This window comes from Lacerta agilis, chromosome 5 (genome assembly GCF_009819535.1).
Source record: "Lacerta agilis isolate rLacAgi1 chromosome 5, rLacAgi1.pri, whole genome shotgun sequence".
NCBI classification, from domain to species: domain Eukaryota; kingdom Metazoa; phylum Chordata; class Lepidosauria; order Squamata; family Lacertidae; genus Lacerta; species Lacerta agilis.
In genome coordinates this window covers 58,082,924-58,098,570 of record NC_046316.1, presented here as the reverse complement: position 1 = coordinate 58,098,570, position 15,647 = coordinate 58,082,924, and the positions used below count along the sequence as shown (strand labels likewise).

Sequence of the window (15,647 nt, the reverse complement as noted above, 5' to 3'; positions counted from 1 at the left end):
AGTCCTAATAGTAATAATAATAATAATATTTTTAATCTTTGTTGGGGAAACCCAGCCACATGGGCGGGGTACAAATTATTTATTATTATTATTATTATTATTATTATTATTATTATTATTATTATTATTATTATTATTATTATTTGTACCCCGCCCATGTGGCTGGGTTTCCCCAACAAAGATTAAAAATACATTAAAATGTCACACATAAAAAAACTTCCCTAAACAGAGCTGCCTTCAGGTGTCTTCTAAATGTCAGGTAGTTGTTTATCTCTTTGACATCTGATGGGAGGGCGTTCCACAGGGCGGGTGCCACTACCAAGAAGGTCCTCTGCCTGGTTCCCTGTAGCTTTGCTTCTCGCAGTGAGGGAGCCACCAGAAGGCCCTTGGTGCTAGACCTCAGTGTCCGGGCAGAACAGTCCAAACTATAGTATCTTGAAAGAAGGGTACAAAAGTGAAAGAGACGTTCTGTCCATTCCAGAGGCTGAGTTCCAGTTGGTGTAGTTGAACAAACTGACTGGATCCTGGGCATGGTGGAGAAACTGACCTGAGGGTCAGTATATCTTTGTCTTCAAGCATACACTTAGAATGCTGGAGATTACCGGTAATCAAAACCATTTCAAAGAGAAAATAGTCTTGGCCCCACTACCATAAGTTCACTTTTAAGTCTTCTCTCCCAAAAATCTATCAGATTTACTCTGTTTTTCATGCATAAGGAACCAGCATCTTATTGAAAAGAATTCAAAATGTAAAAGCCTATTAAACATTAAAAAACAACATTAAACAATGACATGTAGCAATCCCAAATGAAATGCACGTTTGCTGGATCCAGATGGTAAACAGTTCCTTTGATAGGAATGACCCCTCCCCCTGATGTTGACAGGGTGGGTCCTTACACAGTCTTCTGCCTTCTGTACAGGAGGAGGTGCCATCTCCCTCCCCAAATTGATACTGACTGGTCCATGAAGATTTGGGCCTGATAGGCTGTCATAGAGGCTTGTCTTCCCACTTCTTTGGCTGTGTTTTTTAGTCAGTTTCCTGCCTTTTTTCACCCACCTCTCCCCTCATTTTTCTTTAACTGTTGTGAGTGTGTTTCTGGTTTGCTTTGAGTGTTTGGATTATATTTTTACCTCAGCACATTTCCACTTTTCCCCTTCCAGCTCTAGTCCCTTCTGGGATAATTGGTGGCTACAGAGTGGGAGGGTGTTTTGTTTTTGTTTTTGTAAGTGTCCACTTAGCCACATTTCTGTGAAGCAGCTTCTGGAGTTTTTGGCATGTCCTGCAAATAAACTAGGTAGCAGCAGCATTTTTAGAACAGGCTTTGACTGCGCAATATCTGTGAGTGCTTGTGGGGGGGGGGTTGCTTTGCAGCCTCCTACACCATCTGCCTGGGCTTTCCAGATCATCATTCTCTGCTAGATCACCCAGTTTTGGCCCCTCCCTTTTTGGTTGGTCATTCCAGGTTTCCCACAACCCAGATCACCCATATTTTTGGCAAACTCAGCTCACACATTTTGAGGAAATGGGGCAGCTGTGAGGAGGGTCCCTTGATAAATTGTCTAGGTGGGAGTTCCATTTTGGAGCAGGGCTTTCTCCACACACACCCGCCATCCTTTGTGCTCCATTCTGCTTTGTATTTGACAGTTCCCTCTCAGTTTTTGTAGTGGGTCTGCTTCCATTTGGGGGCTATTGGCCTCATTGACCCCCTACTTTAACACTCAGCAGAGGCAAGTTGGGTGGGCACTATTTCTTTTGGTCTGAGGGCACATGCTGCCCCCTTTTTTATTTCTGTCATTACTCCTCCCTCAGTAGTTGTTCTCCTACAGGAGTCTGCTGGGGGTGAACTTTTATTTAGACTCCCAGCATTTCTGCCTCTGGGGGTGGGGTGGTCTGTGGCTAGAGACAGGACATTCTAGAGATAGGAAGTAAGGGGTTCTGGGGGGTTGTCCCAAACCAGTGTGTCTCTGTGTGTCTTTGGGGCTTTTTAGGGTTTGGGTGCCCCTTATTTGACTAGTTGCATTTTCTCGGCCTGGGGTATCATTTCCTTCCTGTTCTCATGTTTTCTCTGCTGATTTGCATATTTGAGTGAATTTGTTTAGGGGTGTGGGGTTGTCTGCTTTGCCACTTGATTTGGTGAGGGAGATGGCTTATCCCCTGAGAGAGGAGGCAGAGAACTGTACGACTCTGCATGTCATCCTTATCAGAGGAATATTCTCCATCTGGATCCCGAAATAAAAATTCATGGTAAGAATTCCCATTTTCTAAACTATAAGCATTGATTGATTGCATTTATATCCCACCTTTTCCTCGAGGAGCTCAAGGTGATGTATGTAGGTGTCCTCTCCATTCTTGTTATGAGCTTTCGTGTGCATGCACACTTCTTCAGATACACTGAAACGGAAGTCACCAGACCCTTAAATATAGTGAGGGAGTGGGGAGGGGTATTCCTCAGAAGGGTGGTGGGAATGGGTGATCAGCTGATAGGTGTGGAAAACCTGTTGGCGACTGTTAACACTGAAAGAAGGCTAATGTCTTTATGCCTGGCTGATGGGTTTCCTTGAAGCATCTGGCTGGCTGCTGTAGACAACAGAATGAACCCATGATCTGATCCAGCAGTGAGTGCCCTTCTTATCAGCCAGATCCAGGTGGTGATGTGCATGCCTGCTATAAAGAACTGTGCTCTTAGAATAGAATGAAAATTGAATTCGTAGAGCAGATGTGAAAAATGCAATCACACTCTTCTGTAAACATGCATTTTGCATGTGTAGAGTTGCTTGCCAGGTATAATCCAAAGTAGAATGAATGGAGGAGAGACATAGTTCTTGATCAGGATGAAGTCATAGGAAAATCTTTTCCAGGGGTTGAGCTAGCAGCAGCAGCTAAGTTAAGTAGGACTGAGAGTGAGATGCAGAAAGAGCAGCTACTGCTGCACTCTCCCCCTTCCCAACCTATAAATGTAGGCTTTTCATTTCTATCAAGGCAAATGAACATGAGAGAAGTTACTTTGCATAGTACCTCTGAGTAAAATAGTTTTTAGGCTGGGAAGTTGAGTTTTTGCAGTTAAATGTCTCTTGGAGGAACAGCTTCCTTTTGCTTTTCCATATTCAGAGAGAACTGGCAAAAAAATATGAAAAAAATTATCTTCTAAAGTGGACTTCAGGTCAGAACACAAACAGTGTCTGGTTCGTTTTCAATAACTTAACATTCATGGGAAAGTCCCAAAGGTGTAAATGACTTAGACTACTAGGCATCAGTTGTGTATTCAAACTTCTTAAAAGCAGCATGGGGTGAGAGAGTTGATGTTTATCATCTTGTACTTCATACAGGTAGCTTAGGGATACGTCTTCTGTTTTAAACTTGGTCTAAAGCTAACATGCAGTCACATCTTGGGGTGATTCCCGCCCTCCCCCCCCCCAGCTTTCATCCAATTTACTCTATTGTCAGTAGGCTAGGTACATGTTGTAGCCTTTTCAGACACTGAAAGGTGGCATCATCACACCATTGACGCTAGAGGCACATGTGCACTCATTTTTTAAGTTCTTCAAAAAACAGTTTAAGAGCTGTTTGGTCAGACTGAAAGTGCATTTACTTCATGGTAAGTTATGGCTTTTCTTCTGAAAACTGGCATCTGGTTCCAGCCTTTGTATTTCTTTCCTTATCCTTTCAAGACTTTTTCACACAATGATTCAACAGCAAAATGAGAGGCAGAAACTACAGAGGCTCTTCTATTTACATACCTCCAGACATATGTGTGAGTTTATGAGCATATAACAACTTGCACAATGGGAGCACACATTTGTTGGAAAAAAAATACAAAGGGCATAACAGCACTAGTAAGCGTGCACAATATAGCATGCAATGAAAACAAAGTTTACTCTTGTGAATTGTAAACTATAGGTACATTATGGAATAAAGAAAAGGGAAAGCGCTTTATGTAGGATGTGCCGCTGATACCTTGCATGTCTTAAGTGTCACTGACTGTTCTGGATCTTCTGTGTAAAAAACAACGGGGTGAGATCTTATAGCTTGTTCTTGAGACAGTGCTGGAGAGCATCTTCCAGAGCATGGAGGACTCTGTCAACATTGTATTTAGTGGAGTTATAGCCCATCAATCCTATTCGGAGAACCTAGTGATGAGATAATATAAAAAATCGAATAAGTGTTCCAGCCCTCATTTTAGTCTAAATGAGAAAGTGATTGAGTTCAGTATCTCAATGGCATGGAAACCATGTAAATAAGGTTAATTCTAATTAGAGGTATAAATAACTGATTCACTTTTCTTTCAATTCCTCTGCATCAGAGGCTAGGGTGGGGGATTACATGTTTGTATTCATCTGCTTTCACACACAAAACTAAAGCAGTAAAAGGCAGGTATGTAGAGAAATAAAATATTTACAAAATGCTTTGCTTTTTGTTGAAAACCAGACAGTCCTGTCTTCAAACACCTTAGTTTATTTTCTCATTTCCTGCCCCGAGACAGTATCTACCTTGCCTGCTGAAGCACCCAGGCCTCCTGAAATCTCAATCGCATGCCTTTTCATAATGTAGTCAGTGATTTCCTTCCAGTCATATCCCTCAGGTACAAAGACAGTGTTGACTGTTGGAAGCCTTGCATCCTGAAAAATAAAGAGAATGAGCCAAAGGCACCCAAGTAATTTCTGAATGCATGTAAATGCTTCCATTTCCCGGGATTCATAGCAAGCTGCACCATCTGGATGAAATGCCCTCACCCTAATGACTTATCTCCTTGCTTGCATGGGACCTTCTCACACTGGGAATCTGCACTCACTGACCATTTGTCTGTGGTGAGCTTGATTCTGTGCAAGGCTAGAGAGAATGGTTTTTGAATGTTAAAAGTTGGCTTCATATATGGTTCACATTCCGTCCTGTACATTTTGGTTTCCCTATCATTTCTGGTTACATGTTGATTGGTGCTGAAAAGTGAGATGTTCATGCAGTAAATGATCAACTATCCTGCTTTCAAACTACATTCAGCTGTGGAAACACTATTGCCTTAGCGCCAGCCTAAGTTAATAGACTGATGTTGCTAGAACAAAGTCTCTCTGGCTTATCTCTGGTTCCTTTCTCATATCTCACTATCCTCGGTATATAATATTCAACAGGCCTGCAATTACTGTCATTGTCTATTCCTTTCTCCATCCATCTCAGCAGGTGCTATAAAATGCAGCAGCACACATACAACTTAGTTCTCTTGTTCACTTCAGTGGTGATTACTCAGCACAGAATGTGGAGCTAATTATTGTGGTTTGCATCCTACCGGTTCTTTCACAAAAAGTTGGAGGCCTAACTTCTGTAGCCCAGCACACAGGTCCAGGCTGTTCTCCTTGTGAAGCTTCCAGGAATTTTCTAGCCCCTGTATACAAAATGCACTTTTATTTTCATGTGTAGGAAATAAAAACTATTTCAAATACAACTATCTCTACATAGCAGGCATATTATATTAGGATGGACACAGTGGGTGGGTATCTAACTATCTAAACAGTTCTGCTATCACAAGTACCTTTGACTGTGCAATGGAATTTTCTCTCTCTCTTCTCATGTGCCCCCTAAATATGTTATTTGGTGAGCAGGGAGAGGAAGTTGCATTGTGCAGCCAAAAGTGTATGTGCTAGCAGAATTATTTAGTTGGATACTACCCTTTCATCTTTAAAAAAAAAAAAAAATGATAGGTTTGTAATTGAGATTGGCTTTGTCAGTTCTGACCAGCTAGCATCCAAAAACTCTCTAAAATTAGGACTTCCGGCTGGCGACGCCATAGCGGGTGGTCGGGGCTGCTTCGGCTGCGAGGCGCCCGATCCATCCCGGGGGTTAGGAGCCGCGCTACCGCAGCGCGCGGCTCCGGTTGGGGTGCGGGAAGAGCGTCCCGCACCCTGGGCTCCCCGGCTGTGCCCGCGGAGGCTCCGAACCCTTCCCCTACCCCCCTGTAAAGGGGGAGTGGGGGTGAAGGGACAACGGAGCCGGGCTTACGGGGATATGCCCCAACCGGGATGCAAATGCGGCGGCAAAGCCCGCGGTGAGCGTCCAAGTTCTACCTGTGAAGAATGGAGCTAAACGAACCCGGTGGTCGTGAGTAAATAATCTTGGCAGAAATCGTGTTTTTGGAACGATCCGGGGGGAAGGAGAAAGGCAGCCTGCCTCCCTCCCTTCGAGCCTAAGAAATTAACCAATTTGAGGGATTGCTGCCACAGAACTGGTTATAAAGTATCTAAAATCGATACATGAGACTGGCAAACTTTTTTCTTGGGAAGCTAACTAGCGGAAAATATCTCTGTTTAAAGTTGCGGTGTTTGCGCTCCAGCTTAGGAAAATGGCGACGAACAAAGAGACAGGAGAAGAAATATGATACCCACTTCCTCCTCCTCTGCCAGTATGCTGGGTTTCGTCCTTGAACTGGTATTGAACTCTGGATTAACAGATGAACAAAGGCTCACTGCCTTGAAGGTGGAACTAATTTACAGAAAAGTCAAAGTCTTGTGTGGGGGTCTGAAATGGAACCAACTGCCCACAGAGGAGGCTAACAAAACTTTTGACACTTTGGAAGGAAATCTTGTCAAAGAGCTGAGAGGATGGATGGAAAGATGGGAAGAAATGAATGAGCTACTTCGGAGAAGAAATTCGCTTGTTGGGGGTGGCAGCCCCAAGGCGATGTTAAGATTTGCTATATCCAGTCCCCGAGGTGTGAGCTCGGGGGCCAGGGACAGAGAATTAAGGTATTTACAAGAAGAAAAGGAATGCTACAAAGAACCGGAGAAGCTGAGAGAGGGAGAGTTGGATACCTCGGAGCTCGTGGCAAGGAGAGCTTTGGACTGTGCCTGGATCTGTGGACGTTGGGAGAGGGAAGTTGCATGGAAGTTCAGTGCTGATGCCATCAGGAGAAGAAGAATGGACAGAGGGGGTGTGGGGTGAAGTATTAAGTAAAATCTAAAGCAATCTGTTATGGTATTTTGAAATCGGAGGGTGAACACTGTCAACAATAGTTTGTTTTATTATTTGTTTGAATATGAAAAGAGATATTTCAAGTTTTTATGTTATTAGCAGCAGTTCAAAGGATAGAAGAGATAGATTTGATGAGGATGATTTGTGAGGATTTATAAGGATGTAGTATAAATGAAGTCATTTTAAGTGGTTTAAGTTTATAGATTAAGATGATTAAGACTAAGATGAAGATTAAGATGAATGTTTTACTCTATATATATAATTAAGTTTAATTTTTTTTAAATGAAGAGGTTAAAAAGTAGATTATGGATATAAACTCGAAGGTGAAAAGGCAGGGGAAGTCAACTGTCAAGATTGGAAAAAGAAATTTTTTTTTTTTTGTAGATGTCTAATTAAGAAGAAAAATCATGGCAATTTTTGTATAAGATGTGTAATTGTATTTGTTTTGTATGTGTATAAATGTAGGTGTGGTTAAGGTTGTATGTTGTTATAAGTAAAAATGTCAATAAATTCTTATTAAAAAAAAAAAAAAAAAACTCTCTAAAATTAGTATGGTACTCATTTGTTTCTTAGGGTCCACATCATACAAAGTAATATACTCCTTACCAGTTGGGAATAAACCAAGGGCTTGCTTAGAAAGTAAGGCTGCAGACCTAACCATGTCTATTCAGAAGTGAGTCCTGTTGAATAAAATGGGGCTTACACTCAAGTAAGCAGGGTTAGGATTGCATCAGGCAGGCATCAGCCTTCAGTAGTCCTCATTCTGCTTCCAGTCAAGAAAGGGTGATACTGGTTCTATATTCCTTCTATGACAACTAAGGTGCTTCATACATAGGGGAGACATACTTTGGGAAGTCCTGAATGGACATTCAGGGCAAAAATTAATCTACTACACCTTTTTCTACACATTGACTTTTTCTGCATTGTAAGTTTATTACTAATGGGGTCATGTCTAATATGATTGCTGTATAATATCTGGATCTACTCTAATATGCCCATTCCTAACTAAGCAGCAGAAATATCTTGATTTCAGTATCTTCCTTTGTTTCTCTACTACTTCAGCCTGTAGGCCTTTCAGTCTCCCACACTGACTGACCTTTTCTGCAAGAATTGCCAAGCCTTCTCGCAGACAGAAAAACGTGTTGATGGGTGCAGTATGATGATACCTGCAAAGATACATGCAACATGTAAGGGAGATGCTCAGTTTGCATGGACCAATCTATCAGAAACCACTTCACAATATATATCCCACCTATCAACGCCTCCCCCCCCCATGCCAAAACAAAATAGTGACAGGAAAGGGAAGCGAGGAAGTATTGTCATATTCTCAATTGAAGCCTATGTCAAACTAGGTACTGCCCAGTTCTTGTTTTTGTGCTTTGAATGACTCATTGTAAGCAAGCAGCAAGTGTGCTCTCTCTCTCTCTCTCTCTCCCCAAGAGTTGCATGTGAGAGAATGATCTGTTCCCTGCCATATTTCCATTCAAAGCATTTTCTCTTACCCCACCTGCTTTCCCAGCCATATGATAGAAGGATTGGGGGAAGGAATGGTAGTGCAGATCTGCTGCTCAATAATGGTCCAGGGCCTGGTCCATTTCTTGAGACCAGGAAACTACTTTAAAAGTGAGGAGAATGAGAAGCCATAGAATTAGCTCTCACTTTCTTGGTTGATCATTGCAGCCCCAGTATTGAGCCAGTTCCTCCATGTCCAGATAAAAGGAGATTGGTTTCGTCTTCCTACTGTAAATCTTCTTCCTGACAAAATGGAAATGCAAATATTGGTCACCTGAAGGAAATCTACCAGTGAATCACATTCTTTGTACACCTCCTACCCCTAGTGTATTTGCTGTAAACCTCACAGTTCAGCATCAGTAAAGTGGGAAGAGGAAACTGGCTCTTCAGATGTTGAACTTCAGCTTCTATCATCCCTAACCATTAGCCATGATGGCTGAGGTTGATGGGGGTTGGAATCCAACAACATATTTAGTTTCCACATAGACTAAATAGTGCCAATGTGTGTGTGAAAGAGCAATGGAGTGGCAATGCCAGAACAGAACCTGGAAGAGTCATAGAGGTATTGATTTTCTCTCCATGAGAATCCAGTACTTTGGCATTGAGGAGTGGAGGAGCAGACTATTGGAGCAGTAATGCTGTGAACTTTCCATCTCATGCTGAGATGTATGTAAATTCAGCTTTAGATCACAAATGCCATTAGTCTCCAGTGACTTTCATTCCATGGAAACTAACTACTCACAGTTGGGAGATTGGGATGTATATAATAGTATGGCCCAGTGGAATTGATTCATGTGGGATTTTCAATGCCATGTGGCCTCACTTAGCCCCTTTGTTAGAAACAAGCAGGAAAATGTAGATAATATGAGGTGCTTGAACCTGGAGCTTGCAAGAAGGCACAGAGGTTGAATTCTGTGAGATGTGGGGCTCACTTAGTTCAGTGAGTTGAACCCAAAGAATTGAATGGTAGGAAAACACCATGACATTTTTGATAATTTGTAGAGTTTATGCAGAGCATAAACAAGCTGTTGCAGAAGCTGAAGAGCATTTTTGGATGAGCTTCATTCTTCTCTCACAACACTTTAGTGCCAAGGTGTAAAACAGTTACCTATTTGGTTAACTGAGGACCCCTTCTGCACATGGAAGTCAATTTTTGGATCCAGCTCAGTGTCTTTAGGAGGAAAATGAGCCTCCTATCATTTCCCATATCTCAATGACTGTCTCCTATAAAGCACTGACTTGCCTAACATCCAGCTGGAAATAACATCTCCCCAAAACAAATATTTTTTTGCTTACCTTGCTCTCTGGCTGAAAGAAATGGGTGAAGCACCAGGTGGTGCATTTAAGACTTTCTGGGAGCCTGAGTAGAGGATGTCAATTCCTGTGTGCTCAACAGGGGAGAAAAAAATGTTAATAAGTGTTCCTTCACTTTGGCAGATGTCCTGTTCAGTTCTGTACTACCAGGATTCTTTGTGGAAAGTTGTGGCAATTAAAAATGAAATAAAGACAATGTAAGTGCAATATGTATAGAGCAGTGGTTCCCAAATGGTGGCCTGTGGACCACAAGCTTCCATTGCATGTCTGTAAAAACACAAAAAATCATACAGCACCTAACACAGTGCATTACAATTGCTATAACAAGCAGGAAAAATATTAAATGGTCTACCAAGACCCTCAGCAAGTAGTCCATGGAAGGAAAATTTGAGAAGTTAGGCAAGATACTTGTTTGTTTATTACTAATGTCATAAATTACTTCCCCAACCTGGTGACCTCCAGATGTTTTGGATGCACTTCTTGCTGGTTGGGGCTGATAGGAGTTGTAATCCAGAACATCTACAGGACACCAAGTTGGGGAAGGCTTTCATATACTTAGGGAGAAGCTTGGATACTAGTTTCAGATTTACCTACTCGTCCTCTAGAATGTGGCAATAGCCAGAGAGCATCTCCTATACTATCTTTTGTATTCCTTTTCTCTTAGCAAATACACATCTATCTTTTGCCTTCTCCAGTGATGATGAAGGAAAGATGATTAGGAACCTCAAACCATTTCCACATCAATGGTAAACATTTGTGTTACTATGACAGATTGTTACATCTTGCTCACCTTGCTGGTCCATAAGAATTGGAGCTCCACCCAGTGATGCTACAGCATCCACCAGTAGTAAACAATTATATCTAAAACAAGGAAGGAAAGAATAGAGATTTAGTGTGCTTTGGAAGGCAGGGCTTAACTTGCAAACAGGTCATCCAGATCAGATTTCTCTGTGTGCAAGTCCACTACCACACATTGTGTTGTTTTTAAGTCATATTCATTGCTATTCCACTGTTAGCCATTGGTGCCAGTTGGCAGAGCTTGGTGGAATGCATCTGGGCTGGGTTTCTCCCCTCCCCCTGCCCCCCACGTACACACACTCAGTTGGTCTTCCCCTGCTGCTCTCTCTTTTCCATTCTGGGCAGATGTGGGTATCCAGGAAGTGCACAATAATGTAAGAGTAAATGTTAGTATCCTTATCCAACCAGTTACCATGTTTCACAATGAGCAAAATGGAGGCTTGTACTTTTCCTGTGGTTGACTGAATATTAATTTTAAACAAACAAACAAAATAAACACTGAGCTTTGAGTAATAAGAAAACTTAGTTATGCTATATTAAGAGAGGTCCAAATGCACAGTGAACAAACAAACAACTTTCCAAAAGATATAGTAGATGTGGAGTTCCTTCTGTCTTTCATTTGGTTTAAGCAATTGATAACAGCTCTCTTATTCAGATTTTCTAAGCATAGGGAATCTTTGGATTTAGGGAAAAGAAAAGTGTGGGACAGCAGTAGTTGAAGGAGAATGTTGCATGGGCAAGGGGGAATTAACGGAGGCACAAGGGGTTCACAATCCACACTAAGATGAGGTATGGGTAAATCAGGCAGCTTAGATTGCAGCCTTGAGGCCTTTGTTTCTGAGGCAAATAAGTGTTTGATGTCCATGACCCACTAACCTGTGACAGAGTTCTCCAAGGCCATCCAGGGGCTGAAGCACTCCAGTGGAGGATTCTCCATGTGTGATGAAAAATAAAAAGGGAGCATGTGTCACTAAACCCTAGGAGAGGCAACAGGGGGGAAGAGTCAGACAAGACAAAAAAACAGGGGAGGAGTAGGTGAACAGTAATATTCTCCTAGTAGGTGGGAGGCTAAATTGCTATGAACTGGTTGTCCCAACCATCTACATAAGAAAGACATAGACTGCAGGTTTCACTTAGAGCTGTATTTATGTATTTAAATTATCTATATAATATCCTGCCTTTCAGGATACAAACTCTCCCAATAAACATGCTCTTTGCTGCTACTTTCAGTTACTTTGCTCACACAACTCACCTTCTCTATTTCTTCTAGAGTGAAACACTCTCCAGGGGCCTTTACTAGCTGATGAACGTCTGCTCCTAAAAAAGGTAATGAATTACAAATCATGTTACTTGAACTTTGTTAAAGGAGAAGCAAAGGACAAAACTGTTCCTAAGGCTCCTGGGAAGCATCAAGATTCATTCCAATTAGATAATAATAAAGCCCTTCTAGGGGAAGGTAGAATATATTATTCTATATTTATTATTATATTTATATCCCACCTTCCTACCAAGGAGCTCAAAGTGATGTACATGGTTTCCCCCACTGGTACTTCAATTTTATCCTCACAATGACCCTCTGAGGTAGGTTAGGCTGGGAGATAGTGACTGGTTCAAAATCACTCATAGAGTAATTTCACTGGGTTTCAGTTTCCTTGGATTTAAAAGAAGACGGACTGACTAAGCAGCTTTTAGGGGCTTCACTTAACTAGTTTGGATTTTGCTGATCCCTGAAAAGGAATTAGACATGTGTGCATTATTGTGGCTAATAAGGACTGAGTATGTCTCAGTGCACCCTGAAACTATATTTGAAAAGTGGTTTGGACCAGGAGAAATTACAATCTAGACACAGGTTGAAGACTCTGGGTTGTTGGTTTAGCTGACTGGTTATGACAGTGAGCTCCTTTGACATTTTCACCTGACGGCATTATGACATCAGGTGATTTGAGAGGTGTATGGTCCTGCCCACCTGTCAAAACTGACCTGCAGTGAATGAATCAGCTCTTGATCAGACCCTTGGTGTGAAAAAGGTTCCCTACCCCTGATTTAGCTCAACTAAGTCCACCAAAATAGTCAACACATGAGAATGCAAGTTTTAGGTTTAGGGGTGGAGTACCATTCCTGGTGGACTGATGGGAAGACAGCAAATCACTTCTCACTTGGGAGCAGTTCACAACAAGTTATGTTAAGAGAGCCACAGGCGCTTCTGTTTGAAATGAGTCATGTATTAACAAGTACATAGCAGCACCTTTGCCAAAGTCCATTCATGTTCCAGAGTATATGATGATTAAACTTGGAGCAGGAAAGAAGCGTTTGATTATTAAAAACAAATTGGGAGGAATTCAACTTAGTCTTAAGCTACAGTCCCATAGTGGCGTACAAGTCGCACTAGCAGAATGGCATGCACAAGAGAAGGTTTTTGTGGCTTGGTTGCACAGCAGATTGCAGTAGCCCCAATACATCCTGTTGCACTGGATTCATATTATACAGCCATTATTCTCACCCTTACATGAGTGGTGGTGGTTGGTGTTTCAAATTTTGCATCCAGTATGGTTTTACAACTCACTTTGAAACATTTTATGCAGTAAGCAATGAATAAATGAAATAAATAATACTATAAAGGAATGCTAAGTTTGAAGGAAAAGGTTCCAAAAAACATACCAAGTCTTTTGGCAATGCCAGTTGCACGTTCACCCCAAAATCCATTCATAGCTACGAGCACTTTGTCTCCCTGCTCCACCATGTTCAAGAAGGCTGCTTCCATGGCACAATGGCCGGTGCCACTGACAGCCAATGTGAGAGGGTTCTGTGTCTGAAAGGCATACTGGATTCCAAGCTTGATCTCATCCATTATCTGAGGGCAACAGAGAAGATAATCAGTGTTCAAAGAAACTTTCCCAAAGCTGGCAGTGGAAGTGTATTTATGTCTGTGGATTCTGACAGTGGCATTCATAGGAGGAAGAGATAACATTGTGGCACCCATTAAAAGTTTCTATACACTTTGATGGACAAAAAACAACATCCAGAAAGGGCTGAACAAAGTCCAAAATACTGTTATGGGAGAGAATACTCCCACAGTAGAGTTACTCAGCCACAATTGAGATCCTGCTCTTGCTTCTTTATTTCTTTACATCATATAATACATTGATTAATCTCACTTTATGAACAGCCATGCTCCTGTGTAAGTGGAAATGTTGAATCCTAAAGCCTCACACACCCTGATGAGAATGAGTAGGTTGTCTGATAGAGCAGATTTCAAGCGTCATAAATACAGAAGGAGTCTGTATTTATATACAAGTCCTCTCTCATGGGGCCTCAAAATGCAAGTCAGCGTGGAACTCCCCTATACACAGAAATTACATGCCTCCAATTTAGTGATATATTTGCCTGCTACTAAGCCTAGGATCACTCCCATGAATAGTTAGCAATCCTTTCTGGGTAATGGATCTCAAAGGAATATCTGTCTTCCTGACTGACATACAGAGGAATAAGCACCATGAGATCTAAACAGCAGAAGTTTGTCTAGATTTAAAGAGTTGGGTTTTCAAAGTTTTATATATGCTTAGTGGATCTAGATCAGAGGAAAGCCTGAGACTCACATGAGGTCAGTAGAATCAAGTTCTTAAAAATGGGGAAATACCCAGAAATAATAGTCCCATCACAGAGGAAGAAAATCATGCTTCTGGTTATCAAGAAATTCTGTGGCTAAATAATAATGATTTTCCATAAATCTAGATTGTATTAGTTAAGAACATTACTTTTGATTTAAAAATTTTTAATCCATAGATTAATGAATAATTAAATAGGGTGATACTTGAAAGCTGGAAAAGCATTAAGTAGGAGCTGAAGTAGGAGCACACAAGGAATTAGGATTTTATTTCTTACCTGGATCATTTCTTTGTGGACGTGTCCTATGAGCTGTCGAGAGCCTGCAGACAAGATCCGGGGAGGGCAATTGGAGGGCCCAGGGCCCAGCAATAACCTGTCTGGAACAGACAGTGGCTGTAGCAGAGGTGCTGGAGGTGGCAGACATAGTTTTTGAGAAGCCATGGTGCGGCAACACTGAGTTAAAACCAGAGGCCGCCGAACAGGAGTCCAACCTGCTGCTTGTAGCACTAGGAACACCCTGCTCATCCCTGACCTTAAATACATGGCACGCTGGGGTTGAGCAAAACAAACAGATCTTAGATCAGATAAATGCTAGCACACCTCCCTCTTGTTTCTCTCCTCTTCTGAAAAATATTCCAGTGACTGTCATTCGTCTCCAGGCTCCTTGTGAATATGAGCTTATCTCTAGAACACAACCTCCAACTTACTTACTCCTTGGTTTTCTCCCAGAGAGTTCTGTGCTTTCTAAAGCCTTTGGCCTTCCTTGCCTGGGAATTCTACACCTGTTAGAAGCTGGAAAGTTAAATATCATGCAAATAAAGATCTGGAGGAGACTTATTTTCCTTGTTCTTTGGGCAACACGGAGAAGCTTCCTATGCTGCCTCAATTTCTGTAGAAGTTGCTTCCCTCACAGAATGGAGAGAAACTGGACAACTGGACCATTATGTTTGGTTCTGTCCTAAATCACTGAAACTATATGAAATTGAAGTTTTATTCTTTATTCTTGTTGTCTAACACTGGTATGTTGAGCAGTCGCTGGTTGTAGTTTGCCAGGAACAGTGAATTCTAGATTAATAATGGGATTAACAAGTAACTGTGCCTGCCTGCTTATTGGCAGAGCCTGACTGAAGAAATCTGCCCCCCCCTCCCAAGAAATAGGGTGACCTGTGTGTTATTCTGTGTTCCTTTTTTTGCCTGACTTGCTCCTTCTTTTCCCTCCGACCCATCCTGTGATCCACCCTTCAGCTCTGAAGCTTCCTCTGCCTCCGACTGTTGCCTCCTGCCTGGTACAGTTCCCCACAAATCACTAGCCCCTCTCCTGAGTCAGACACCAGCCCCCCTTCTCCCTGTATGCACTCGTCAGCATTCTGTCAGTCCCTGACATGTATGGGAACTGCAGATGAGTGCATTTAATAACTGAAATAAGTACCATGCAGACTTATTGTAAGAGCAGCTGCTAC

General features: G+C 42.0%; 1 protein-coding gene across 1 annotated transcript; it reads right to left on the bottom strand.

Moving 5' to 3' along the window:
* Positions 1–3,720: 3,720 nt before the first annotated feature.
* Positions 3,721–15,327, bottom strand: AGXT (alanine--glyoxylate and serine--pyruvate aminotransferase). Its single transcript, XM_033150055.1, has 11 exons — positions 14,464–15,327; positions 13,240–13,432; positions 11,834–11,898; positions 11,458–11,558; positions 10,574–10,644; positions 9,766–9,850; positions 8,617–8,712; positions 8,054–8,123; positions 5,279–5,374; positions 4,488–4,616; positions 3,721–4,127 (listed from the first exon to the last, which is right to left on the bottom strand). Exons 1-11 carry the CDS (start codon positions 14,728–14,730, stop codon positions 4,020–4,022), a joined length of 1,281 nt encoding a protein of 426 aa, XP_033005946.1. The 5' UTR covers positions 14,731–15,327; the 3' UTR covers positions 3,721–4,019.
* Between the last annotated feature and the right edge of the window lie 320 nt (positions 15,328–15,647).

Excerpts from the sequence above, each read along its gene's own strand:
- AGXT (XM_033150055.1), bottom strand. The coding sequence starts at position 14,730 with ATGTATTTAAGGTCAGGGATGAGCAGGGTGTTCCTAGTGCTACAAGCA. Across the intron at positions 13,433-14,463 it reads TCCACAAAGAAATGATCCAG|ATAATGGATGAGATCAAGCT; the intron begins GTAAGAAATAAA and ends TGTTGCCCTCAG. Across the intron at positions 4,617-5,278 it reads AACTTTTTGTGAAAGAACCG|GATGCAAGGCTTCCAACAGT; the intron begins GTAGGATGCAAA and ends TTTATTTTTCAG.